Source organism: Erinaceus europaeus, chromosome 9, assembly GCF_950295315.1.
Source record: "Erinaceus europaeus chromosome 9, mEriEur2.1, whole genome shotgun sequence".
Taxonomy (NCBI): Eukaryota; Metazoa; Chordata; class Mammalia; order Eulipotyphla; family Erinaceidae; genus Erinaceus; species Erinaceus europaeus.
Genome location: NC_080170.1, coordinates 75,162,307 through 75,188,753, shown reverse-complemented (window position 1 = coordinate 75,188,753; position 26,447 = coordinate 75,162,307). Strand labels below are relative to the sequence as shown.

The 26,447-nt window shown below is 39.6% G+C and overlaps 1 protein-coding gene and 1 long non-coding RNA gene across 4 annotated transcripts in view; one reads left to right on the top strand and one right to left on the bottom strand.

Annotated features, from left to right (window-relative positions):
* HEG1 (heart development protein with EGF like domains 1) overlaps positions 1-26,447 on the top strand; it is a 134,705-nt gene that overhangs the window by 90,928 nt on the left and 17,330 nt on the right. For all 3 annotated transcript variants that reach the window (XM_060198205.1, XM_060198204.1, XM_060198203.1), the window contains exons 14-17: positions 4,504-4,546; positions 4,671-4,708; positions 20,817-20,904; positions 25,882-26,056. In XM_060198205.1, coding sequence (XP_060054188.1) covers positions 4,504-4,546; positions 4,671-4,708; positions 20,817-20,904; positions 25,882-26,056 — 344 coding nt within the window. The remainder of the gene's footprint in view (positions 1-4,503; positions 4,547-4,670; positions 4,709-20,816; positions 20,905-25,881; positions 26,057-26,447) is intronic.
* LOC132540457 (uncharacterized) lies at positions 212-26,447 on the bottom strand. The gene is made up of 3 exons (XR_009551640.1): positions 26,136-26,447; positions 4,728-4,828; positions 212-448 (listed from the first exon to the last, which is right to left on the bottom strand). It is a non-coding gene; the product is annotated as an uncharacterized LOC132540457 (long non-coding RNA).

Below are 26,447 nucleotides of genomic sequence, written 5' to 3'. Positions count from 1 at the left end.
TACTAATCAAACCTCTGATGAATGGATTCTGGAGTTCCTTGTGCCACAGCCCTATCTTTGGGATTCTAATGGGTTAACAGTGACATCTTCTGGCCATTAGTGCTAGAACACAAGGCACTTGAAATGAGTTGTCTCTTGGACACCTTGAATTGGGTCAGTATCCCATAGGAGTGGAGGATGCAGCTGTGGGGTTGGGGGTGTGCTTCCTCGATCTCTGCAATGTATAACATTTCATTGACGAATATATTGCTCTCTCTGCACATACACACACCCTCCTTAATTCCTGTCTCCCACCCCAATCCCCATCTCAATCCCTTTCCCTTCCTCCAATCTGAAAGTACCTTGAGAGTGTGACCTCTGTGGGCTTCAACAATGTGTGTTGAATAAACACATGGACAATAGGGCAGCAAATATGATAAGGCGAGATCAGCAAGTCTTGATTTAGTTCCTAAAAGATATCAAAAGAGTCTTTAGAACTCTACCACTTACTTGTTTTTATTAGTGATTTAATAACAACTAACAAGATTATAGGGTAAGAGGGGTACAATTCTTCACAATTTCTACCACCAGAGTTCCATATCCCTTCCTCTCCATTGGAAGCTTCCCTATTCTTTATCCCTCTAGGGTATGGACCAGCATTCTTTTTGGGGTGGAGCAGGTGGAAGGTCTGGCTTCTATAATTGCTTCTCTACTGAACATAGATGTTGGCAGGTCAATCCATACCCCCAGCCTGTTTCTATCTTTCCCTAGTGGGATAAGGCTCTGGGGAGGTGGGGTTTCAGAACACAATGGTGAGGTAATATGCTCAGGGAAGTCAGGATGGTATCATGGTAGCACCTGCAACTTGGTAGCTGAAAAGCAGTAAGATATGAAGCAGAACAAATTGTTTAATAATCAGGAACCTAAAAGTAAGAATAGGGGTGTGGAAAGAAGCCAAGAGACCTATGACTTTAGTAATATTTTTCTGAGCCTAGTAAGATGGTATCAGAGTTGACAGTTAAGACTAGAAAGCTTTAAGGCCAGCAGGCTTGAATTAGCATGTGTCTGACATTAGTAGAAGCCCAATGAAGGCATATGTGCTCTAGCTGTCACCAGATTAATTTCATCTTCAGTGTGATGTGAGTCAGAGGCCCCCTAAGGTGTGGAGATGAAGAGCTTGGCCCTAAGGCACACTGGAAATTCTTATGAAAAATTTCTCTTTCATAAACTCTTAGAACAGCACCAGACCCCCAGTGCCCTCCCCTCCCAGTCTTTGATGAATAGCCAAATGAGCCTATTTGAAATAGAGAAATATAACATCAGGGAGTCAGGCCACTTTAAAAACTAAGTCAAAGTAGTCCAATCCATCATCTTGAAGGCAGGACAACAGATGTACATGACATGTGGCTGGATGATAGCCATGGGGTGGGAAGCTTCCACCCAGCAGATGAGGCCTGGGTGGGTAGATCGGAGTAAAAACATTTCCAGGAAGAAGGGTTTAGAATAGAACCGGCTGGTGTGACATCAGCCTGACTTGGTTCCGAGATGGGTGGGAATGAGTCAGTGGAGAAGCTAGTTAGCATTCCCTGTGGGTGGGGCTGGGGTCATCCAGGGGCAGCTTTCCTCACTCCCATGACCCTGCTGTAGCCTGCACACAGACAAGACACAGTGCTTTTCATGCTCAAAGAGACAGGCATATTCAGCCTGCTCCTTGGAGAAACCCCACCTGAGTAAAGTGGATTAATATTTAGACATCTAAGATTTGGGAGAAGAAGCCTCCTTCCCTAAATGGGAATTAATTATGCTTCACCTTGTTGTAAAAAAAAAAAAAAAAAGATTTGAAGCATCTGATAGGCATTTATGTAACAAAATAAGATTTAATATAAATGGCAAGAAGATTGTGTGGTCTGGGAGGTGGTGGAGTGGATAAAGCATCGGACTCTCAAGCATGAGGTCCTGAGTTCAACCTCTGGCAGCACATGTACCAGGATTATGCCTGGTTCTTTCTCTCTCCTCTTATGTTTCTCATTAATAAATAAATAAAATCCTAAAAAAAATAAATGGCAAGAATGTTGAAGGAGAATCAAATAAAGCTAAAAGGAAGGTAAATATACAGAAAGATGCATCTTAAGTGGTGGTGGGTGTGCTGAGTTTTATACAGACAAATATATATATATATCCTATGCTTAAAAAACTATACTAAAATCTCATAATATTGTAAACAAATTCTAAATCAATTTTCTAAAATAATATATGGCAAAGTTCTTGTATTGGTAAAGTTTCCTAAACCCCAAGGCAAAGAGTGAAACAAGCTTTTGAGAAGAGACAGAGACCATAAGCTAAAATGCAACTGTTCAGCAATATCACTCTTTTACTAGACTCTGGGGTCACAAAGGAAACTCGTCAAGAGTTTACTGGTGTTGTGTCCCATAACACTCCACAATTAAGAAATGGGACTTTCCCATGGCTGCTGCTTATAAAAGATAGTGCTTAGTTTAGAAGAACACAGCTCAGGAAAACTGGTCCTGTTGAAGTCAAAACTGTGTAGGCAGACTTCAGAGCTCTAGTAAGAGAAATTATAGAGAGGCTGGGTGGTGGTGCATCCAGTTAAGCGCACATAGTACCATGTGCAAGACCTGGGTTCAAGCACCTGCTCCCCACCTACAGGAGGGATGTTTTATGAATGGTAAAATAGGTTTGCAGGTGTCTGTCTTTCTCTCTTCCTCCATATCTCCCCTACTTCTCTCAATTTCTCTCTGTCCTATTGAATAAAATAGAAATAAAAATCATCACTTGGAGCTGTGGATGACCTGAGCCCCAGCAATACATAACCCTGCTGGCAAGTAAATAAATAAGAGAAATTATAGATAATTTAGGACAGTGTTTTTAAACCACTCTACAAACTCTAATGCTATGTTAGTAGTCTATGACAATAAAATAGATGCTAGAAACCTTTAATGTCTAACTTTTAAAAATAGAAGAAAGCACTATTAAACATAGCTGTATAATTGTCATTATGTACTCATGACTGACAGAGGATAGAGAAGTCTGAGACTGCAACTGTGCGCCACCTGAGCCATGGTGCTGCTGGCACTCGGATCTCTCTAAGCACCTGCGCTCTCTGTCCAAGGACTGGTGCTTTACACTATGGGCCTTTCTAATTCCTGGTCCTTCATACAAATGTGTATCATACACTCATTAAGAGTAATTTTGTGTAATTTGTGTCATTACTTGAAGCAATAAATTTGTTTCTGGGATCATTTTTCTTTCTTATTGTCTCCCATTTAGCTTTTCACTGTTGATCAAGTAGTTTCTGTCAGTTTATTGTAGTCTGATTAAATACATTTGGGAAGTGCTGATCTAGGGAGATGGCTGCAGGGCCATCAGCAATTCATTTGTACATGAAGGTTCAAAGTTAAGTTCTAAGATGACTTGCCTTTTAAATTATATTTTAATTATCTTTATTTATTTGTTGGATAGAGACAGTCAGAAATCAAGAGGGGAGGGGAATAAAGGAAGAGAGAGAGAGAAAGAGAGAGACCTGCAGCCTTGCCTCACCACTCGCAAAGCTTTCCCTCTGCAGGTAGAGACCCAGGACTTGAGCCTGGTTCCTTGTGCATTGTAACATGTACACTCAACCAGGTGCACCACCATCTGGCCCCTAGGATGACTTATTGAATAGGGCTTATCTGTACAAGAGATTATGGATCATTCCATAATCTCTTGTACAGAATACATGATGAGCATTCTTTTATAAAAACTGAGGCACCAGCACTATGGCCTAGAAGGTATCACAGCTCCCACATTCTCATGGAAGGGACTGTGAACAGAGCAAACAGAAAGTTATTAGAGGTTTTACATTAAAGGACATGAGCAAATCTCTCTATATATGGAAGGGTGTTACACAAGGGTCAAAGAGCATTTACAAAATTAACTCCTTTTACTGAAAAATAGTTACAACTACAAACATTTCTTTTTTGGTTACTATGTGCCAGGCACTGTACTAAGTCATCTGTAGGTCTTATTTTACTTAACCCCTTCTAAGAAACTGTAAAGTAGGTATTAATATTATTATTATTAGGAGTAGTAATAATAATAGTCGCCTCTTTTTACATTTGTGCTCTACTAGCTGTGCCACTGCCTGACTCCTAGCCTCCTTTCATAAATGAAATTAATTAATCATTCTGAAAAGCTTAAAACTTTTTAAAAATAAGATATAGTTAGCTAGTGGGCCAGCATAATAGCTCACTTAGAGCACTGCTTTGCTATGGTTGTGACCCAGGTTCAAGCCTAGCCCCCACTTAATTGAACCAAACTATAATCTCTTTCACTTTCTCTCTGCCTCTCTGCTTCTATCTAAAAAGTAAAATAAAACATAGTTAGCAATATAGTCGTTAGGCTATTCTAAAGATACTTGTAGATTGATGGTTCTAGACTTTTCTTTTGAGTGTAGTGTGGTTGTCACTTAGTCCAAGGAAGATGATTAGACAACTTCATGGACTTTTTTTTTTTTTTCTTTTTCAGCATGTGAGGATGGCTATAGACTTGAAAATGAAACCTGTATGAGGTAAGATCCAGTTCATTTATTCAGGGAGGCTTATTATAATTAGAAGTTACTTAGGTAAATCATCTCAGTTCTTTGTTTTGAGTTTCAAAAACAATTCTTGTTCTTTTTCTTTGTTGACTTGCAGTTGCCCATTTGGTCTGGGTGGTCTTAACTGTGGAAACCGTAAGTATGCAAAACTCACTAAGTCTCAGTTCTGTGTAGGTCTTTTGTTAGCACAGGATTTATCTCCACTGCTTTCCTTCAGTTGAATTACCCTGTGTTCCAGCTCCTATGTTGGGAAGCCTGGAAGAAAACAAAAGAAAAGGGGGTGGTGACTCTGTTGGTCCTTATTAGGGGCTCAAAGTCCAGTAGGGGAGATAAACACATCCTCAGTATCCTTGGCTGGAGTGCTAAGGCAATAAGTTAGGTGTGTGATAAGAGACAGGGGAGGAGGGACTGTGCAAAAGGAGAGTGAAAGAATCCCCATGAATACTTCACAGAGGGAATGGAATTAGAGGTTTTGAGACTTTGACTGACAAACATAGAGGAAGCAAGAATCCTGGGCAGAAAGAACAACATAAATAAAGGTCTTGGGGCAGCCTGGGTATTCCTTAAATAGTACATAAGGGGGTGTCACTAAATATAGAGAGGCAGGTGGAGTGTACAAGATTAGATTGATAGAGTGTATTTAGTCTACACTATTAGGATTTTGGTTGTTAGTGAAACTTAGACTCCAATCAATGACAACTATGGAAGTAGAAAGAGTCTTGGAGCAGGAAAATAGTTTGAGAAAATCAAGCCAGGCTGTAGTGTGGTGCATTGGCTGAACAAAAAGGACATAGGGAGTTTCAGCTTTAAGTGAAGTCATGGCTGGCACTCAGTGCTAGAAACAGACTCTAAAGTGACCTTCCTCAAGTTGATGTCTACACTCCTAGAACCACAGAGTGGTTGGTGGTGACTATGTGCATGGCGCATTTTATACCTAGTTGAGTTATTTGAGATAAAGAGTTCATTAGTTTAAGACCAGTTTCACTTATGCTTTTTATATTGAGAAATTGAACCTGCCCTCAAAATTATTCAAAGAAATTCTGTAATATAGGATGTTCTAGGAATAACATACAATACTTTATTTTTAGAAAGATGTGTCCTTAATTCTATAGAGTAATGTGCCAGAAGTTCATATGCTAAGTTTACTAAGCCAAAAACAGACATTATTTCGTGTGTGTTGATGTTCCCAGATTGTGTTCCTCCATGGTGTGTACCATTGTTGGACTTCCTTTGGACATAAGTAAAATAAAATAATAGGATAAAACAAACTCAGTACTGAGTAGAAAGTTGACAACTCTCTTAGTGGAGAGGTAAGCATGGAGCAGGGTGACACTGTCAGGCCGGAGTGTAGAGATTTGAAATGGCATATCCCTCTAGCATTATTGGTGGAACTGACCTTCTGATGTATACTGACTGAAATATAGTAGACAGCATAAAAGACTAAAGAAGCCCTTCTAGAAGAAAATATTTTAATTTTAGTCATACTAAACAGAGGCGAAGCCTACAGAAGTGTCTTTATTTTCTTAAAAAAAAAAAAAAAAGCAGCAATCCAGGGCCACTAGTGGTAAATAAACAATCCTCTGTCTTATAGTAGTCCTTAAGGGTACCCTGCTGGGTAACAGCTGTTAAGCACAGACACTCATTATGATGGACCTGAATCATCATACACCACCAGTGGTGTTCTGTGCTTCCTTGAATTAACAACTCATGGGGAACTCTCTTCCCAATACCAAGAAATTCTCATTATTCTGAACTAGCATCAAATTCCAGAAGTTAAGGGCTATCTCACAATGCTAATCATACATAAGACATCAATTCCAAGTCTAGGACTTCAGTACTTCTTTCTCATCAGCCAACTGTAAGTCAGGCTTTCCTATAACCCCTTTGCTAGGTTCATTCATTTACTAGAATAATTCACAGATCTCAGGAGGGCAATTTACTTAATAGTACTGGCTCAGTATAAATGGTACAACACAGGGGTAGCCAAACAGTGGAAGTGCAAAAGGCAAGGCATGGGGAGTGGGATGCCCAGAGTGTCTAAGCCTTCTCTAGGATACTCCCAGCACCTTTGTGTACTCACCACCCAAAATTCCTCTTAGTTTTCCATGTAACAATACAGTTCCCACCACTAGAACTCCATATCCCATCCCATCCCCTGATAGCTTTCCTATTCTTTATCTCTCTGGGAGGGTCATTATGGGGTACAGAAGGTGGAAGTGGGACTCCAGGACACATTGGTGGGATCATCTGCCCAGGGAGGTCCGGTTAGCATCATGTTAGCATCTGGAACCAGGTGGCTGAAGAAGAGTTAGTATCACAATACAACCCCCATTAGGTCCTCTGTCATCCTGTTCCAGGACCTGTACTCTCCCCCCAACTCACACCAGAGTCTTCCTTTGGAGCAATACACCAACTCCAGTCCAAGCTCTGCTTAGTTTTTTCTCTTCTGATCTTGTTTTTCAACTTCTACCTGTGAGTGAGACCATCCCATATTGATCCTTATATTTTTTTTTTTAAGCAAGGGATCCCATCTCTCTTTTTTATTATTTATTTATTTATTTATTCCCTTTTGTTGCCTTTGTTGTTTTATTGTTGTAGCTATTGTTGTTGTTGTTGTTGGATAGGACAGAGAGAAATGGAGGGGGGGAGAGAAAGACACCTGCAGAACTGCTTCATTGCTTGTGTAGTGACTCCGCTTCTTTAATGTCTTTTGGATAAATGTCTAGGAGTGGTATTGCTGGATAACAATGTATTTCCATCTTTATTTGTTTGAGAATTCTCCTCTCCCGCAGCACCATAAGCCACAGTTGAGCAGTGTTGGGAGGTAGGGGTATTTTCTGGTGAGATAGCATAATAGCTATGCAAAAAGACTTTGATGCCCAAGGCACCAAAGGTCCCAAGTTCCATCTCCAGCTCACCTTAAGCAAGAATTTAGCAATGAGAGAAAGAGAGAAAAATTCTCCACACTTTTCTCCACAATGGCTATTATCAGTATTCCCATCAGAAATACAGCAGGAAAAGTTCCTCTTTCCATATTCCCACTAACACTGTTTCCCTTTTGTCAATATAAAAATGGTATAGTCTTTTAGAAGAGGTGTCTAATAGTAATGATTGCATTACAAGCATAAGACACTCTAAATCAAAGCTATCATGGAGGGTGGCTTCAGAATTATTTAAGGGTGGGGGTCTGGTGGTGGTGCACCAGGTTAAGCATATGTGGCAGGAAGCCCCAGCTCCCCACCTACAGGCGGGTCCCTTCACAAGCAGTAAAGCTGGTCTGCATGTGTCTTTCTCTCCCCTCTCTATATTCCCCTCCCTTCTCAATTTCTCTCTGTCCTATCCAATAATAGTGGGGGGGAAAAGCCACCGTGAGTAGTGAATTTGTAATACTGGCACCAAGCCCCAGCTATAACCCTGGAGGCAAAAATAAAATGAAATAAAATTTAAAAAAAGAATAATTGGGGCCAGGCGATGGTGCACTTGGTTAAGAGCACATATTACAGTGTGCAGGTACCTGGGTTCAAGCCCCTGGTTCCCACCTGCAGAGGGAAAGCTTCATAAGTGGTAAAGCAGGACTGCACGTCTCTCTCTCTCTCTCTCTCTCTCTCTCACTCACTCACTCACTCCTTCCTCTCTTGATGTCTCTATCAAATAAATAAAGACAGTAAATAAAATATTGAAATACATTTAAAATAAAAAGAATAAGAGGGTGGGGGATATAGCATAATGATTATGCAGAGACTCTCATGCATGAGGCTCCAAAGTCCTAGGTTCAATCCCTCCCATACCACCATAAGCCAGAGCTGAGCAGTGCTCTGGTAATAAATAAATAAATACCAACAATAATAATTTAATGGAGGAAGAAAGGTTTGGCAGAGTTGTATCACATGTGCAATTATTTTAAGGGAAGAAAGTAGGCAAGACAAAGTGACAGGTGTGGTGATGTAGCCAGTTCTGGGCTCAGCCAGGGAGCAGGAAGTGAGAGATGCCATCTGTCATTTCCTCCTGTAGCCATGGACCCTGGTAGCCTCTCCTAGACTGAGCCAGTACTTTAAACTTGCATTAACAAGTAGCTCCCTAAATTTTACCAGAAAATACATCATATTTTTCAGCATATGGAGAATATCCTTTAGTGATTTTTTTTCAGAAATCATTGAATACTATATATGCATAGAGATGATGTATAGCCTCACATCCAGTGATCATTCTATAAGTTTCTGTGTCTCTTTGTTATATTTGCAGGGTTTTAGAAGTATTCAAGGGTTCTTTCTTAAAAAAAGAGACATCTTTCTTAAAAAAGAGATATCTTTTTTTTTTTTAGAAGTATCCAAGGGTTCTTTCTTAAATAAGAGACATCTTTCTACATTATTGTCCAGCAGAGGGCAGGCTTGCTCAGGCCACCTTTTATTTGTGACTGATCAATTGTGATTGATGTGTGGCTGTCCCTTTATGATTTTGATATCTCTGTTAATTTTACTATTGTGACACAATTAATAGAGACTGGTAAATTATTAAATTAAACCTGCTGTCTGACCCTTTCTTCCAGTCCTGGGCGTTGGGTCAGGAATTTATCCCTATAATGTCTTGTGAAGTCTGTGACTTGTTCCCTTCTGTCAACTTCAGCTGTCAGCACCAAAGTGCCTTCAGGAGCAGGCTGTATTTTTCTTTTAATTTTTATTTATAAAAAGGAAACACTGACAAAAACCATAGGATAAGAGAGGTACAACTCCATACAGTTCCCACCACCAGAACTCCATATCCCATTCCCTCACCTGATAGCTTTCCTATTCTTTATCCCTCTGGGAGTATGGACCCAAGATCATTATGGGATGCAGAAGGTGGAAGGTCTGGTTTCTGTAATTGCTTCCCCGCTGAACATGGGCATTGACAGGAGGTTGATCCATACTCCAGCCTGTCTCTCTCTATCCCTAGTGAGGTGGGGCTCTGGGGAAGCAGGGCTCCAGGACACATTGGTAGAGTCCTCTGCCCAGGGAAGTCTGGTTGGCTTCATGGTAGCATCTAGAACCTGGTTGCTGAAAGAAAAGTTAACATATAAATAAAAAAAAAAATTGTTGACTAATCATGAACCTAAAGGCTAGAATATTATAGATGAAGATTTGGAGGGTTCCGTTTTGTAGATAGTTAGTAGGCCTATTTTAGTTATATTCCAAAGGGCCCATGACTATACTAGTTTTTTTTTTTCCTGAGCCTGACATCTGATATGCAAATAGACCCAATTTATTGTCTGAGGAGATGATGTCATGGCTAGAAAAAGGACCAGAAAACTGAATCAGGGAAGATAGTAGCTCCCAAATATGGGAAAGTTGTATAAATATTGTTGACTGTAAACCCCATTAATTTGATCTGATCTGGAGCCCGTATTCAGCTTAGGAGCCTATGTGACCTCTGCATTCCTGTAGATCTGAGCTCACATTCTGTGGTCATGAGTAGGAACGTTCCAAGCTGCCCCAATTTCAGGACCCATCTTCCTCATAGAGTATGTTGTCCAGCCTCCCTTCAGAGAGTGGAACATTCTCTACCATTGTTGATCCACATAGAGGGCAAGGGCCTATGGGGGCCCACAAAGGGGTTTTTTGTGTTGTTCCTGATAGAGGTGACCAGTAACAATGGAGATAGGGATTTATTTGCGGTCTAGGCCCATCTTGTTTGTTTGAGAATATCAGGACTCCCTGACTAGAGCCCCAGTTGATGGGGTGGCCTGATAGTGACTAAAGAGTCATCGTTAAAGTAACCTGGCAGAACTCTTAATGCTATCATGTATGAGGACCTGGGATCAAGCCTCTAGTCCCCACCTGCACAGGCTGCATTTTTCATAGACAACAAACATCTCTTCTCTGTGCAGACTCTTTGAGGGACACACGCTATCTAAACCCAAAGAGATGGGAAACTCACCTTTTTCTAGACAAGACATGACTTCATGCCTACAATTCTGGAGTCATCCAACTCCAAATATATTTTGGATTTAGGCATAACCTATGACTGTCCTTTTTAAAAAAATTATCTTTATTTATTTATTTATTAAATAGAGATTGTCAGAAATCAAGAGGGAAAGGGGATATATATATATATATATATATATATATATAGAGAGAGAGAGAGAGAGAGAGAGAGAGAGAGACAGCACTGCTTCACCACTTGCAAAGCTTTCCGCCAGCATGTGGGGAGACTGGGGGCTTGAACCCAGATCCTTGTGCATTGTAGCATATGCACTCAACCAGGTGTGCCACCACCTGGCCCCAACCTTTTAAAAAGTGTCTATAAACTTTCTGGTTGTGGCTAGATTTCATTCCTCATTTCCCATAGAGAATATTCTTCATATTCTTCAAACTGGAGAGTACAAGCCCTTCTCTCAAGTCCCTTATGCCCTAAGGTAGTGCTGGCTCAGCAGGGCTCCATCTATACCTGGCTGAACCTGCACTTAGTCAATTCAGAGCCACACCTATCTTATCACTATTCTTTTTATTTTCTTTTAGTGTATGGTATGTCTCTGTTTATGCTCCAGATTCTAAAAATTCTGTCCTGTACTATTTGTCCAAAGGTCCCAGAATTATATTACTGATTTATTACCAGAAATGTGCATGTTTTCCTCCTTTTCTTGAATTGGCTTCTTCTCAAGACTTTATAATATCTTCCATGACATTTTGGTTTGCTTCACTTTTTTTAAAATTTTTTCTCTTTTAAAGTAAATACTCTTTTATTTTATTTTTTTTATTTTTATTAAAGAAAGGATTAATTAACAAAACCATAGGGTAGGAGGGGTATAACTCCACACAAATCCCACCACCCAATCTCCATAACCCACCCCCTCCCCTGATAGCTTTCCCATTCTCTATCCCTCTGGGAGCATGGACCCAGGGTCATTGAGGGTTGCAGAAGGTAGAAGGTCTGGCTTCTGTAATTGCTTCCTCGCTGAACATGGGCGTTGACTGGTCGGTCCATACTCCCAGTCTGCCTCTCTCTTTCCCTAGTAGGATGGGTCTCTGGGGAAGCTGAGCTCCAGGACACATTGGTGGTGTCTTCAATCCAGGGAAGTCTGGCCGGCATCCTGATGACACCTGGAACCTGGTGACTGAAAAGAGAGTTAACATACAAAGCCAAACAAATTGTTGAGCAATCATGGACCCAAAGCTTGGAAAAGTGGAGAGGAAGTATTAGGGAGGTACTCACTGCAAACTCTAGTATACTTCTGCTTTCTTACTTTGGTGCCATACTCCAAACTCAGTCAATTTCTGCTTTGCGTTTCTACTTCTTCTTTTTTTTTTTTTTTTTTTTACATGCATAACATTCCCCAGATTCCCATTTAGCAATACAACCCCCACTATTTCATTCATCATTTTTCATGGACCTGTATTCTCCCCACCCACCCACCCACCCCAGAGTCTTTTACTTTGGTGTAATACTCCAATTCCATTTCAGATTCGACTTGTGTTTTCTTTTCTAATCTTGTTTTTCAACTTCGGCCTGAGAGTGAGATCATCCCATATTCATCCTTCTGTTTCTGACTTATTTCACTCAACATGATTTTTTCAAGGTCCATCCAAGATCGGCTGAAAACGGTGAAGTCACCATTTTTTACAGCTGAGTAGTATTCCATTGTGTATATATACCACAACTTGCTCAGCCACTCATCTGTTGTTGGACACCTGGGTTGCTTCCAGGTTTTGGCTATTACAAATTGTGCTGCCAAGAACATATGTGTACACAGATCTTTTTGGATGGATGTGTTGGGTTCCTTAGGATATATCCCCAGGAGGGGAATTGCAGGGTCATAGGGTAGGTCCATTTCTAGCCTTCTGAGAGTTCTCCAGACTGTTCTCCACAGAGGTTGGACCAATTGACATTCCCACCAGCAGTGCAGGAGGGTTCCTTTGACCCCACACCCTCACCACAGAAGAGATCCAAAAGGCCGAGAAACACATGAAAAAATGCTCCAAGTCTCTGATTGTCAGAGAAATGCAAATCAAGACAACAATGAGATATCACTTCACTCCTGTGAGAATGTCACACATCAGAAAAGGTAACAGCAGCAAATGCTGGAGAGGGTGTGGGGTCAAAGGAACCCTCCTGCACTGCTGGTGGGAATACTCTTTAATAGTAAAAAAGCATTGCTTTAATTTTTTTAGCTCAAATTAACTAGAAAATAGATATAAAGGGAGAAAGAAAGTAAAATAAAGTCTCACTACCTATTAAGCATGGCTGTTAATACTCTGGTGTGTATCCTGGTTTCTAAGTGTGCTCTATAGGACCAGTAGCATCAGCCTCACCTATGATCTGGTTGGAAATGCAGAACTGCAAGCCTCTCACCTCCAGACCTACTGAATCTGAATTTTAACTAGACCTGTATGTTAGTCACATACATATTCTCAAGTTTAAGAAGCACTGGTATTATATGCATTTCTAGATACCATTTTACCAGAAGTTGGAAATACAGATACATGCATATATGGCTTTGTAACCCACCATTTAAACCTTGTTTTCACTTACGTGAGTCTATATGGCATTATACATATTTCTATAAAATTTTACTCTGTATGCCTGTCATAATCAACAATTACCTTTACAATTTTTTTATTTCCACTCTCTAAACCATTTCTCTACTTTATGGTTATTATCACTTTATATTTAATGAACACACATAATTTTCCTAGTCTACATTCATCTGCCATAGACTTTGTATCCATTTCACTCTTGTTCACAACGTGCACCTTTTCAAGGTTGTCCTTTCCACTTTGAGGTTCTGCCTCTCTTCAGTGGGCTCCTTCCCACCTGACCCCCAACATCATCAGCGAGGATTTAGAGCCTGTCTTCCTCTAGCATGACCCTGTCACTCCCCTTTCAGTGAAACCAGAACATTTACATTGAGATAATTTTTTATTGTCTTTCCACCTAACCCACAAATCAATACAAATTCTATCAGTTCTGTCTAGAGACAGGTAAAAGGGACAGCAGAGAAAAAAAGGATACATTATAAAGGAAAGATGGTGCCAGAAAGATTCAAGAGGTAATGTTCCAGTCATGCATCACTAATGAGCTCGGTGAAGGAGAAAATGGGGAGAATGGAATGAATTAAAAAAAAAAAAACTAGTATGGTTACCTTTCTAAGATCTGTTAATGAGTTCAAGAGATTTAGAAGAAATCCTACTGTTATAATTCTAGCACCAATTCGTGTGTGTGTGTGTGTGTGTGTGTAGTAAGGAATTGAAAGACAAGTACTGAATGGCTTCACTTGTGTGGAATATAAACAAATGAAACACATGAACTTGAAAGAAAATGTTAATCTGTCTCTAAGACCTTACTTCACTAAGCATAATCAACTCCAATTCCATTTGTTTTGTCCTGAAGAACACAATGTCATCATTTTTAATTTCCAAGTAGTACTCCATTGAGTATATGTCTCATAACTTATTTATTCAGTCATTTGTCGATGGGCATATAAGGTACTTCCATTTTTTGGCTATTGTGAATAATGCAGCTATGCACACAGAGGTGCATATGTCCCTTTGAATTAGTGTTTTCATGTCTTTCGGATAAATGCATAGGAGTGGAATTGCTGGATTACAAGGCATTTCCATTTCCATTTGTTTAAGGACTCTCCATACTGTTTTCCATAATAGCTGCACCAATTTGCATTCCCACCAGCAGTGTAACAGAGTTCCTCTTTCTCCACATCTTAGCCAACACTTATCATTTCCTGTTTTGTTTATGTAGGCCATTCTCACCAGTATGAGGTGGGATCTTAATGTGTTTTTAATTTGCATTTCTCTAAGGATGAGTGAAGTGGAACACTTCCTCATATGTCTTTGGACATATGTATCTCTTTTTTTAGAAAACTATCAATTCATATGAAGCTTCCCTGCTACAGGTGGGGACTGGGGACTTGAACCTCAGTCCTTATGCATGACAACATGTGTGTACTTAACCAGGTGCAACACCACCCAGCTCCTCAGTTTTCATTCTTCTGAAGGGAGTGGTGAAAGTTTCTTATAAGCCTACAGAGTTGCAATTGATAATCCACATCTCAAAATATCATTTTTATAATATTACTTTTTATTACTATTTAATCTTTATTTATTGGATAGAGAGAGCTGGAAATCAAGAAGGAAGGGGGAGATAGGGAAACAGACAGAGACACCTGCAGCACGGCTTCACCACTCATGAAACTTTCTCCCTGCAGGTGGGGAGCAAGGGCTTGAATCCAGGTCTTTGTACATTGTAACATGTGCACTCAACCAGGGGTGCCACCACCTGGTCACAAAATATGTTTTAAGAAGGCCTATTCAGAACATCTTGGGGAAACTTACTCTTTAATATTATCTGTTCTCACATGTATGTGTACTAAGACTTGAATAATGTTACCATCCTAACTTGTGTGAGTTCTTGACTTTGTTGATAGAAAGAATTTAGGGATAAGTCATAAATGTAAGGCACAGTTATTGAGTTAGGAAGAAGGAGGAGGGAGGGAGGATGAAAGAGTTAATTTGCTATGGATCAGAGTGAATAGCCCTGAGTTTCAGTGTCTCATGGATTTTCTAGAGTATCTTTACAGGGATGGTCAGAGGGCACCTTTGACATGCAGAGCTTCCACTCTTTAGGCTCCTTGCTATGGTGGCAGTACTTTTAGTTAGGCATTAAAGTTAAAGGTACTAAAAAGAAAAATGTATTATCTTTATTTATTTATTGGATAGCGACAACCAGAAATTGAGAGGGAAGGGAAGAGGGACAGATACTTGCAACACTGCTTCACCACTTGCAAAGCTTTCCCCCTGCAGGTGCGGACCAGAGGCTTGAGCCCCAGTCCTTTAACATTGGAACGTGCGCTCAAGCAATGCGCCATCACCTGGCCCCTGAAAATATAAATTGATTATGCTGGAATCTCGGGTAGCTGCTTCCTGCCAGTATCTATCAAGAGGCACCTCCAAGTCTTCTAGTCCTAGACCACTTCCTCTGGTCCTGCTGCTTCCAGCTCTCCCTGAGTGCCCCAGTGCCATACCTCAACCATGATTATTAGTCACAAGGCAGCTGCCTGATGAGCCCAGATGGTCAGTTTCATCTAAATTGGGAGCTAGAAGTTTCATTTTTTATCTGCCACCTGAGGAAAGGGAATCTTAAAAAGGAGAGGCCAACAAAATTGCTTAACACAATAACTTTTAAAAATAATTTTACTTTTTAATCTTTATTTAGTCAATAGAGATAGTCAGGAATCAAGAGGGAAGGGGGAAATAGGGAGAGACACCTGCAGCACTGCTACACCATTCATAAAGCTTTCCCCCTGCAGATGGGGGATGGATACTCAGACCTGGGTCCTTGAGGATTGTAGCATGTGCACTTGACCAGGTGCATCACCACCTGGCCCCACAATAGCTTTTTGTTTTTTTTTATTGCCACCAAGGTTATTGCTGGGGCTCAGTCCGGCACAACAAATCCACTGCTCTTGGCAGCCATTGTTTTCTTTTCTTTCTTTTTCTTTCTATTTTTTTTTGTTAAGACAGAGATTGAGAGGGAATGCAGAGATAGAGAAGAGGAGAGAAAGACACCTGCAGATCTTCAACACTCCGGAAGTGTCCCCCTTGCAGGTGGGGAGGAGGGTTCAAACCCAGGTCTTTATGGTTGGTAATATGTGTGCTTAACTGGGTGTGCCACTACCTGGCCCCCACAATAGCTTTTTATGGGCACACTCTCCTGCTGCTTAGAAATACAACTCAGCTGGGGTGGGGGAGGCAGAGATTCCCTTAATGAGTTCTAGGCACTCTCTCTTTTTTTTAAAATGCAAACTTTTCTGTGTTGCACTTTAAGTCTTTCTCATGAATCTCTATAAACAGTGAAATAACCCTTCTCCCTGCCCCCAATCAATGCAGCTAGCCTGCTTCCAACATTACATTTAGTTTGTCTTAACTGATACTACCAGTTCCATTAAAAACTTATGCAGTCACTCCCAGACTATGCACCTAACTAACTGATCAGTAATAGATCTTCAAATCTGGATATCTGACCTAGAGTTGAACTTTTTGTATGGTCAGATAGAACCTCTACTGTTACCATAAATCCAAAAAATTTAAAAAATCATAAGCATAGGAAGCAGTCAAGAAAAGATAGTTTTCTTCACTAAAAAAAAAATAGGCAACTTTACTGGAGGTATAATTTACACATAATAAAGTGCACCCATATTAAGTGAGGAGAAAAATCTTAGAAATTAGAACAGTTTTTAAAACTGAACAGATTTCATTTTTGAAAAATGTATAACTACCTTTATTTTTCTCTCTTTTGTAAATTGCTAGAGTTTGAGGAGCTAGAATGCTTGGGATGATTGAGAAAGGGAAACTCAGGGGCTGGGCAGTAGCACAGTGGGTTAAGTGCATGTGGCACAAAGCACAAGGACTGGCATAAGGATTCCACCTGCCTGGGAGTGGCCTCACAAGTGGTGAAGCAGGTCTACAGGTTTCTATATTTCTCTCCTCCTCTCTGTCTTCCCCTTCTCTCTTGCTTTCTCTCTGTCCTATCCAACAACAGCAACAGCTATTAATAACAATAACAAATAACCACAACAAGGGCAACAAAATGGGAAAAAGAGCCTCCAGGAGCAGTGGATTTGTAGTGCTGCCACTGAGCCCCAGCCATAACCCTGGAGGGAAAAAAAAAAAAAAAAAAGAGAAAGGGGAACTCTTCTTAAAGCAGTGTAGGGGAAGCAAAATACTTATCCCTCTAATTTGCAAATTCTGAGACAGTCCTGTAATGAGACAAATAAACTGGAGAAGAAACACTTTAAGGACATATGTGTATATGTAAATCCCATAAAGAGATGAGACAAAAAGCCAACCATACATGTAATCTTATAAGCTTTCTTTTTTCCTTTCTAAAATGGAAATATTGACAAGACCATAGCATAAGAGGGGTACAATTCCATGTAATTTTCACCACCAGAAATCTGTATCCGGTCCCATCCCTTGAAAGCTTTCCTATTCTTTGTCCCTCTGGGAGTATGGACCCAGGATCATTGTGGGGTGCAGAAGTAAGGTTGGCATCATGATAGTGTCTAGAACCTGGTGGCTGAAAAGAGTTAAGATATAAGGCAGGAATATTGTAGATGAAGTTTTGGGGTCTCTGTTTTGGAAAAAGCTAGTATATCTATTTTAGGTATATTCCAAGGGGCCCATGACCTTACTAGTTTTTGTCTGAGCTAGACGTCTAACACACAGGTGACCTAAGTTATTGTCTGGGGAGATAAATGTAATCTTACAATCTTGTAGACCACCATTTATTTATATATATATTTTAATATTTATTTATTTTCCCTTTTGTTGCCCATGTTTGTTTTTTATTGTTGTTGTAGTTATTGTTGTTATTCATGTCGTTGTTGTTGGATAGGACAGAGAGAAATGGAGAGAGGAGGCGAAGACAGGGGGGAGAGAAAGATAAACACCTGCAGACCTGCTTCACCGCCTGTGAAGCGACTCCCCTGCAGGTAGGGAGCCGGAGGCTCGAACTAAGATCCTTACAGCAGTCCTTGCGCTTTGCACCATGTGCACTTAACCTGCTGTGCTACCGCCCAACTCCCATAGACCGTCATTTAATCACTAATTAAAAAAACAAAATGAAAGACAGCCAAGGAAGAAAGGGATGGGAACCTGGGACTTCAAGAAAACTATTCACAGGGAAGGTGAGAGGGGGAAATGTCTGTCCTGCCTTGCATGTAAGTTTGTTAGGGGAAAAGTTACCTCTGGTAATTACTAATTACTCTCCTCGTGAGACAGCCCCATCCACACCTTTTTAAAATTTTTATTAGTGGTTTAATAGTTTACAGAATTATAGCAAATTATAACAGAATTATAACAAACTGTATCTACTACCGAAGTTCACTACCTTCCCCAAAAATACCACCATAGTTATTACAAAGTCTTAGAGACAGTTTGTGTACTTTAATTTTTTATTTGTTTTGTTTTATTTTGCAAGTTCATGTGTTGTGAAGCCATCTGGCAGTTTCACAACATAGTCTTTTTTTTTCTTTGTTGGGGGATTAATGTTTTATAGTCAACAGTAAATCCAATAGTTTGTACATGCATAACATTTCTCAGTTTTCCACACAACAGTACAACCCCTACTATGTTCCAGGACCTGTATTCTCCCCCCCCCCCCCCACTCCAGAGTCTTTTACTTTGGTGAAATACACCAACTCCAGTTCAAGTTCTGCTTAGTGTTTTCTTTCTTTCTTTCTTTCTTTCTTTCTTTCTTTCTTTCTTTCTTTCTTTCTTTCTTTCTTTCATTTCCTTATTGGGGAATTAATGTTTTACATTTGACAGTAAATGCAATAGTTTGTACATGCATAACATTTTTCCATATAACAATACAACCCCCACTAGGTCCTCTGTCATATATTTTGGACCTGTATTCCCCCCCCCAATCCCAGAGTCTTTTACTCTGGTGCAATACGCCAATTCCAGTTCAGGTTCTACTTGTGTTTTCTCTTCTGATCTTGTTTTTCAACCTCTGTCTGAGAGTGAGATCACCCCATATTAATTTTTCTGTTGATTTATCTCACTTAACATGATTTCTTGAAGCTCCATCCAAGATCATCTTTTTTTTATTGCAATGTAGTATTACATGAAGTACACATCTCATAACTTTATCCAGTCATCTGTCAATGAGTATTTAGGCTGCTTCCATTCTTTGGTTTTTGTGAATAATGAATGCAGTTAAGAATATAAGGGACATCCTTTTGAATTAATGTTTTCATATCCTTTTGGTAATGCCTAAGAGTGCTAGTGTTAGACCATAAGGTATTCTCACATTTATTTGGCTAAGGACTTTGTATACTATTTTACAAAGCGTTTGCTATAGTTTGCACTTCCACCAACAGCGTAACAAGAGTTCCCCCCCCTCCCACATTCTTGCTAACACCTGTCATGTCACGTTTTTGGATGTAGGCTGTTCTCACAGCTATGTGGTAGAATCCCTGTGTGGTTTTAATTTACATTTCTCTAATGTCTATGGCCGTGTGTATCTCTTCTGTAGAAAACTGTCCATTCAGATCTTTTGACAGTTGCCCATTTAATGTAGATTTCCCTTACAAAAGTGTAACTTTCTGTCATTTTTCAGGGCTTCTTTTGTATGTACATTTTATCGAAAATAATCAGCTCAAAATAATAAATATGCCAAATAGACATATCTGGTGGTAGCAAATTCTGCCACTCTTCAAGGAAAAAAATGTATCACTAGCTCTGAGGAGCCTTGCTGGAACAAAGAAGATGAAAGGTAGAATGAACTGGGCCAGTTTTACTGTATCAGACCATGGTTGTTGGACTGGCTGTTATGGTTTTTATTGTGATTGCAAGATGCCCTTCAACAACAATCACCAGGAAACTTGCTAGAAAGAAATTAAGTTTGGGGGGGGGGGGGGTTGGCAGCTGGAGAAATAGCAAAATGGTTATGTAAACAGACTCTCTTGCCTGAGGCTCCAAGGTCTCAGGGTCAGTTTCCTGCACTACCATAAACCAGAGCTGACCAGTGCTCTGGGAATAAAGTAAAATAAAATAAAAAAATAAAAAATAATAAAAAAGAAAGAAGGAGGGGAGAGAGAAAAGGAGAGAGAAAGTTACTTTTATTACTGATAGACCTAGAAACTACTCAGCACATCTAAGACCACATAGTGATGTCTAGGAGAGAGACATCATGCTTTTATTGAAATGTAGAGTGGAATTTTAGTTTCCCAAGCTCACTTTAAATATATATATATTTTACTTATTTCATTTTAAAGAGAGACATACAGAGGAAGACAAGAAAGGCCAGAGCTCTGGTCAGCTCCAGTTTATTAACTCTGAGGATTGAACCTTGGAACCTCAGAATCTTGGGTATGAAAGTTTTTATTGGTGAATTTGAACCATTGAAATTTAAAGCCACAAAAGAAAAGATACTTAGTGATCAATATGGCTAATTGTTGAAGTCTAGGGAGCTCTCTAAAACAAAAGAAATTTTATCTACTTTGTAACTGCTAGTGCATCTGTAAAGATAACCTCCCTAGAAGGGGATGACTCTGCCAGTCAAAACTTAAATTAGGCACTTTCATTTCAAAAAGATTAACTGGTCAGGCTTACACTGTCTGAGGTCATCAGCTGAGATACAGTGCTTGCTGTAGTGTAGGGAAGGGAACCAACCTCTCTTTTGTTTTATATTAATGTATTAATTCACTGTTTCTCACTTACCTACTTTTCCTTTTTTAAAACATATCTAGCCTATCAGCTTATCACCGTGGTGATTGCAGCAGCTGGTGGTGGGCTACTACTCATTCTGGGCATTGCTCTGATTGTTACCTGTTGTCGGTGAGTGATGGGAATTCATATTCTATTTCAATATCTTTGTGCAATCCAAGGGGTGATTTTTACTATTTCAGAAAATGTTTGAATTATTTACAATAATAATTTGTAATTTGTTACTGAACCATTGAACAAAGGAGAAAGAGAAATCCTTAGTAGTGTCATTGGGGAAAGAAAAGAACAGCACTTATTAAAAAAATTTTTTTAATTAAAAGAAAACACTGTCCCATAGCCAAAGCAATGGAAGAAAAAATAATTTGGACTTCATCAAAATTTGAGTTTTTTGCTTCAACACACAGTATCAAGAAAGTAAAAACAGAGGGGTGGGTGGTGGCACACCTGGTTGAACACACATGTTATAATGCAGAAGGAGCCAGGTTCTATCCCCCTGGCCCCACCTGCAGGGGGAAAGCTTTGCAAGTGGTGAAGCAGTGTTGCAGGTATCTATCTCCCTCTCTGTATCCTCTGTCCTCCCAATTTCTGACAGTCTCTAGCCAATAAATAAAGATAATTAAAAAAAATTTTTTTTAAGTGACCAGAAGGCACCTGGGCTACAGCTCATTAGTAAAGTGCATATTTCACATGTATGAAGCCTTAGCTTCCATCCCCAACTTAAAGTAAAACAAGGAAGGAAGGGAGATAAGGAGGAAGGACATTTAAAAGAATCCACAGGGCAGGGGTAGATAGCATAATGGTTATGCAAAGAGACTCTTGTGCCTGAGGCTCTAAAGTCCCAGGTTCAACCACCCCCACCCCCACCAGCACCACCATAAACCAGAGCTCATCAGTGCTCTACTAAAAGGGAAAAAGAAAAAAAAAAAAAAAAGGAGTGGGGAGAGAACCAAAAAAAAAAAGCATATTTCTAAAAAGAATCCACAGGGCTCAGGGGGTGATCCCCAGTTAAGAGCATGTATCACCTTAAGGAAGGACCCAGTTCCCACCCGTGGGTGAGGTGGGGCAGGGCAGGGGTCTTCACAAGGGTGTTTCTATCCTTCCCTCACTGTCTCCCTCCCACCCCCCTTATTTCTCTCTGTCCTGTCAAATAAATTAGAAAGAAAAAAATGGAAAAAAAAAAAATTCCCACCAGGAGCAGTGGACTCAGAGTCTCAGTGATAAGCCTAGTGGCAAAAAATCAAAACAAGGCAAAAATAAAAACAACAGAATGGAAGAAAGTACTTGCAAATCATATCTAATAGAGGCTTTATATCTAAAATACATAAATAAGTTTTATAACTCAATAATAAAGAACACAACCCAGTCTTAAGACAGACAAAGAATTTGAATAGATGTTTCTCTAAAGAAATTTTGCAAATGGCCAATAAACACACAAAAGAGGGTGGTCAGTATCATTAATCTTCAGGGAAATGTGAAGCAAAGCACCATGAGATACTATAAAAGTTCCACTAAAATGGAAATTAAAAAATAAACAGAAATAACAAGTGGTGGTGAGAATGAAAATCAGAACACCTCTACTATTGATGGAAATGGTGTAGCCACTTTGAAAAAAAGATTGGCAAATTCTGAAATTTAAATTTAAGAATTGCCACTTGATCACCTAGCCATTCTACTCTGGCACATATGCCAAGAGAAATGAAAGCACAGATTCATACAGCAACACGTATAGAAATATTCAGAGTAGCATTATTCATGATAGCCAGAGATGAAGAACAACTCCAATATTTATCAAATAATGAACAGATTTTTCAAATGTGGTTATATCCATGAAATGGTTATTATTCATCCATAATAAGGGATGAAATGTTAGAATGTATACCTTGAAGATATTGAGTGAGACAAGCTAGCTGTGGAAAAAAAAAAAGGCCACTTGTTATATGGTTGACTTGTTATATATGGTTATATGGGGTCTATGAAATGTTCAAAGTACACAAATCTAACAGAGACAAAAAGTAGATTAGTTGCTTGGGGCTAGGATGCTGGTGAGGGAAAACTGAGAATTAATGTTTCAGGAGTATGGATGGGGTTTCTTTTTGAAGTGATTTAACTGTTCTAAAATCAGTTGTAATGACTGTACAACTCTGAATAAATGTGGGGTTTTTGCTCCTGCACAATTACTCCACTTCCAACATGCTTTTTTTTTTTTTTTTTTTAAGTCAGAGACAAAGAGACAGGAGTTCAAACTTGGATCCTCAACATGGTAAAGTGTGTGCTTTGCCTGGTGAACCCTTATCCTGGCCCCTGAATATATTCTAAAATTAAGCGGTATGGGGGTGAGGGTGAGCAGGCAGTGGCACAACAGGTAGAACACACACTTTACCATGTCAGGGATCCAAGTTTGAGCTCTAGCCACCACATGAACTGAGTACTTGCATGGAAAGCTTCAGCAGCAGTGGAGTGGTAGTATGTCTTCTGTTTCTGTCTTTTATCCTCTATCTGGGGGGGAAATGAAGGAGGTAAGGCGAGTTTGCCAGGAAAGTGAAACCTTGTAGGCACAAAACCTCAGCAAAGCCCTGTGTCAAACATAAATACCTGTAGACTTTAAATGGAGGTGTTAAAAATCGAACAAGCAAAGATGAAATATTTCTGCAGTAGAGATGTTTGTAGCGTGTGGTGATAAGCAACTAAATAGCAGAAAATGTGGCTCCAGGCTCCCTGAAAGTCAACAGGATTGGGTTTCTGTTGGAAAATAAATTCCCTCTGTAACTAGCTAATCAGATAAAAGAAAATTGTGGCCTTTGACTGTAGCCAATGATAAATGGCAGGAATTATCCAGAGGAAAATTACCAGAATATTGTTATGTTTTCAGCTGTTGTCCTGAAGGACATTTAAAACTATTGTTTATCTGTAATAAAGCTACAGAAGGCTATTTAGGAATGCAGGCCTTATATGATATACTATACTATAGGAGAGGACTTATCCCCCTTCTGTTCTCCTTGGTTCTTTGTGATGTCTAGTAATTAAATTGACATAAGACAGATTAACAGAAGAAAATCAAATTTAATTTCATACATAAGAGGGCCTCAAAGTTCCAAGTCCCAAGAACAAGTTACTGAATTAAAAGCTTATTTACGCAATCCTGAACTAAAGAATGGGATACAGTCCTGAGGCTTCATGGGGGAGGAGGGTAATTCACAGGATGATAAAAGTAGGCTGATTAGATATTTGCCTTGTCATATCCAGGGGTTATTCAGCTAAAAGTAATAACTCTTATTCTGGGCTAGGCCTTCTGTCTTTTTTTTTTTTTTTTCCAAAGTCGTTAAGGAATAGATACAAGTTTGTCTTTGAGCAGTTAGGAATGGTAGAATGCATGCTTTCCAGGTATGAAGACTTGGGTTTTATCCCTAGTATACACACACACACACACACACACACACGACTTGGCCTTAAGTCTGCTTGGTCCTGACTAGCTTCAGCTTAAATTACAGTCATAGATAATTTAACATTGCAGTGGGATACTAGGGATAGTTTCTGACATATTAGTCATTAGGTAATTTCATGACTGTGTACACATCATAGAGTATAATTACACAAGATGAGGTAGCCTGCTACAACCTGTTGTGACCACTGACTATATATATGCAGTTTATTGTTGACTGAAGCAGCACTACATAGTACTGCAGTGTGATCCATATGCCAGAGTGACACATTTGTGGGGGTAGGGGGAGAACCTATTCTGAACCCCCTTAATGTTTATAAAGTTGCTGTCAAATCATCAAAGATAAACTGCATGAGTAGAAATAAAATCCTAGGTATGAGAATAGGAGCAAAAGAGAGAAAGTTTGAGTGTCAGGGATGGTGTGTGTGGGGTGGGGGGCGGTATATGGCTCACATTTGTTAAGGGTCATGCAACAGGGCAGCTATATTAGGTGGGAGCCTGTGACTGCTGGTCACTAGGAAGGAAAGGTAGCTATGAATGTTATGTCATTGAGTTTAGATACCCAACCCTCCGGTGAGCAACACAGTGTCATGTTTGTTCTCAGTTTTCCAGGAGGGACCACACCTAGGCCTTGAGTAATTTTGTGCCTTCCCAGAAAAATGTATCTATAGGAAAGTAAGATAGAAGGAGGAACCTTCAGTTTATCTTATTCAAAGTCAACATAATTTAAATGTGTGCTCCTAGGCCCATTAGGTAAATGACACACATCCCTGCAATTTTCAGTCAGTGAAATCTCACATACAGGGTACTTGCCTAAAGGTTTTCCTTACCCACTGAAATGAAAATAGGTATATATAAAGTGAACTTTTGTTTGTTTGCTTGATTTTTGCAAATAAAAAAAGTATTTTTTTATGGTCTGTAAAGTAAGATTTCTGTAGTGAAGAGGTTGGCCAAAAAGGTGGGAGACCAGATTTCTAGCCTCAGCTTTACTAGTAGCAAATTGTAACATGAGTTGTATTTCTTTGTAAAGCCAATGTTGCCTTATCCCCAGTATTCCTATTTTAGGTGAGTCCTAGAAGCTCTCATGTAAATTCTAATGCTCAAACAGGTTGAGAACCGCTGGACTAAAGAATCAGAGTACCCTTCTGTCCCTACCATTATATAAATTTATGACCATTGTCCCCTAGTCACTGTGGAGATACAGTGTCTCCCACAAGAGTCTAAGCTGTCTCTGTTGTAGCTGTGTCTTCCCTGCCTCTGGTAACCTGCTGTTCTTGAGTTGGAGTACTGCTTTATACTTAATTACATTTTTACTTATCTTTTTATTTTGTTACTGTTTTAACAATGATCGACAAAATTGTAGGATAAGAGGGGTACAGTTCCACACAATTCCCATCACAAGAGTTTCACATCCCATCCCCTTCATTGGAAGCTTCCCTATTCTTTATCCCTCTGGGAGTATGGACCTAAGACCTTTATAGGGTGCAGAAGGTGGGAAGTCAAATACTAAAAAATAACAACAGCATACCTCTATATACAGCTACATAGGAACACAGTGTTGGTTTTTGGTCTAATTAACCTTGTACAATAACAGATAATGCTTTTACAGAACTTCTTTTAATTCTTCAAAACATTTTTGCACCTCACAGAAAGAATAAAAATGATATAAGCAAACTCATCTTCAAAAGTGGGGATTTCCAGATGTCTCCATATGCAGAGTATCCCAAGAACCCCCGCTCTCAAGAATGGGGCCGAGAAGCTATTGAAATGCATGAAAATGGAAGTACCAAAAACCTCCTCCAGATGACAGATGTGTATTACTCGGTGTGTATTCCTGTGACCAAGACAACTGCAATTTCTTCTGAATCCTTTTTGTTACCTTAAAAGCACTATAGATACTTACAGGTTAAAGAGAATGGTGACATGGGTGACATAGTTTATCTTTGAAAGAATTTCCTGCCACTATGAGTACCTCCTCTTCATCCTTCTCTTCCTCCTCCTCTTCTTTTTTTTAAAGATTTTATTTATCTATTAATGAAAGAGTTAGGAGAGAAAGAACAACCAGATATCACTGTGGTACTTGTGCTGCCAGATATTGAACTTGGAACCTCTTGCTTGCGAGTCCCACACTTTATTTACTGCACCACTTCCTATAGACTATGATAATTTAATATTAATTCTACTTGACAGAATTTATTGGTTTTGGCATTGAAAT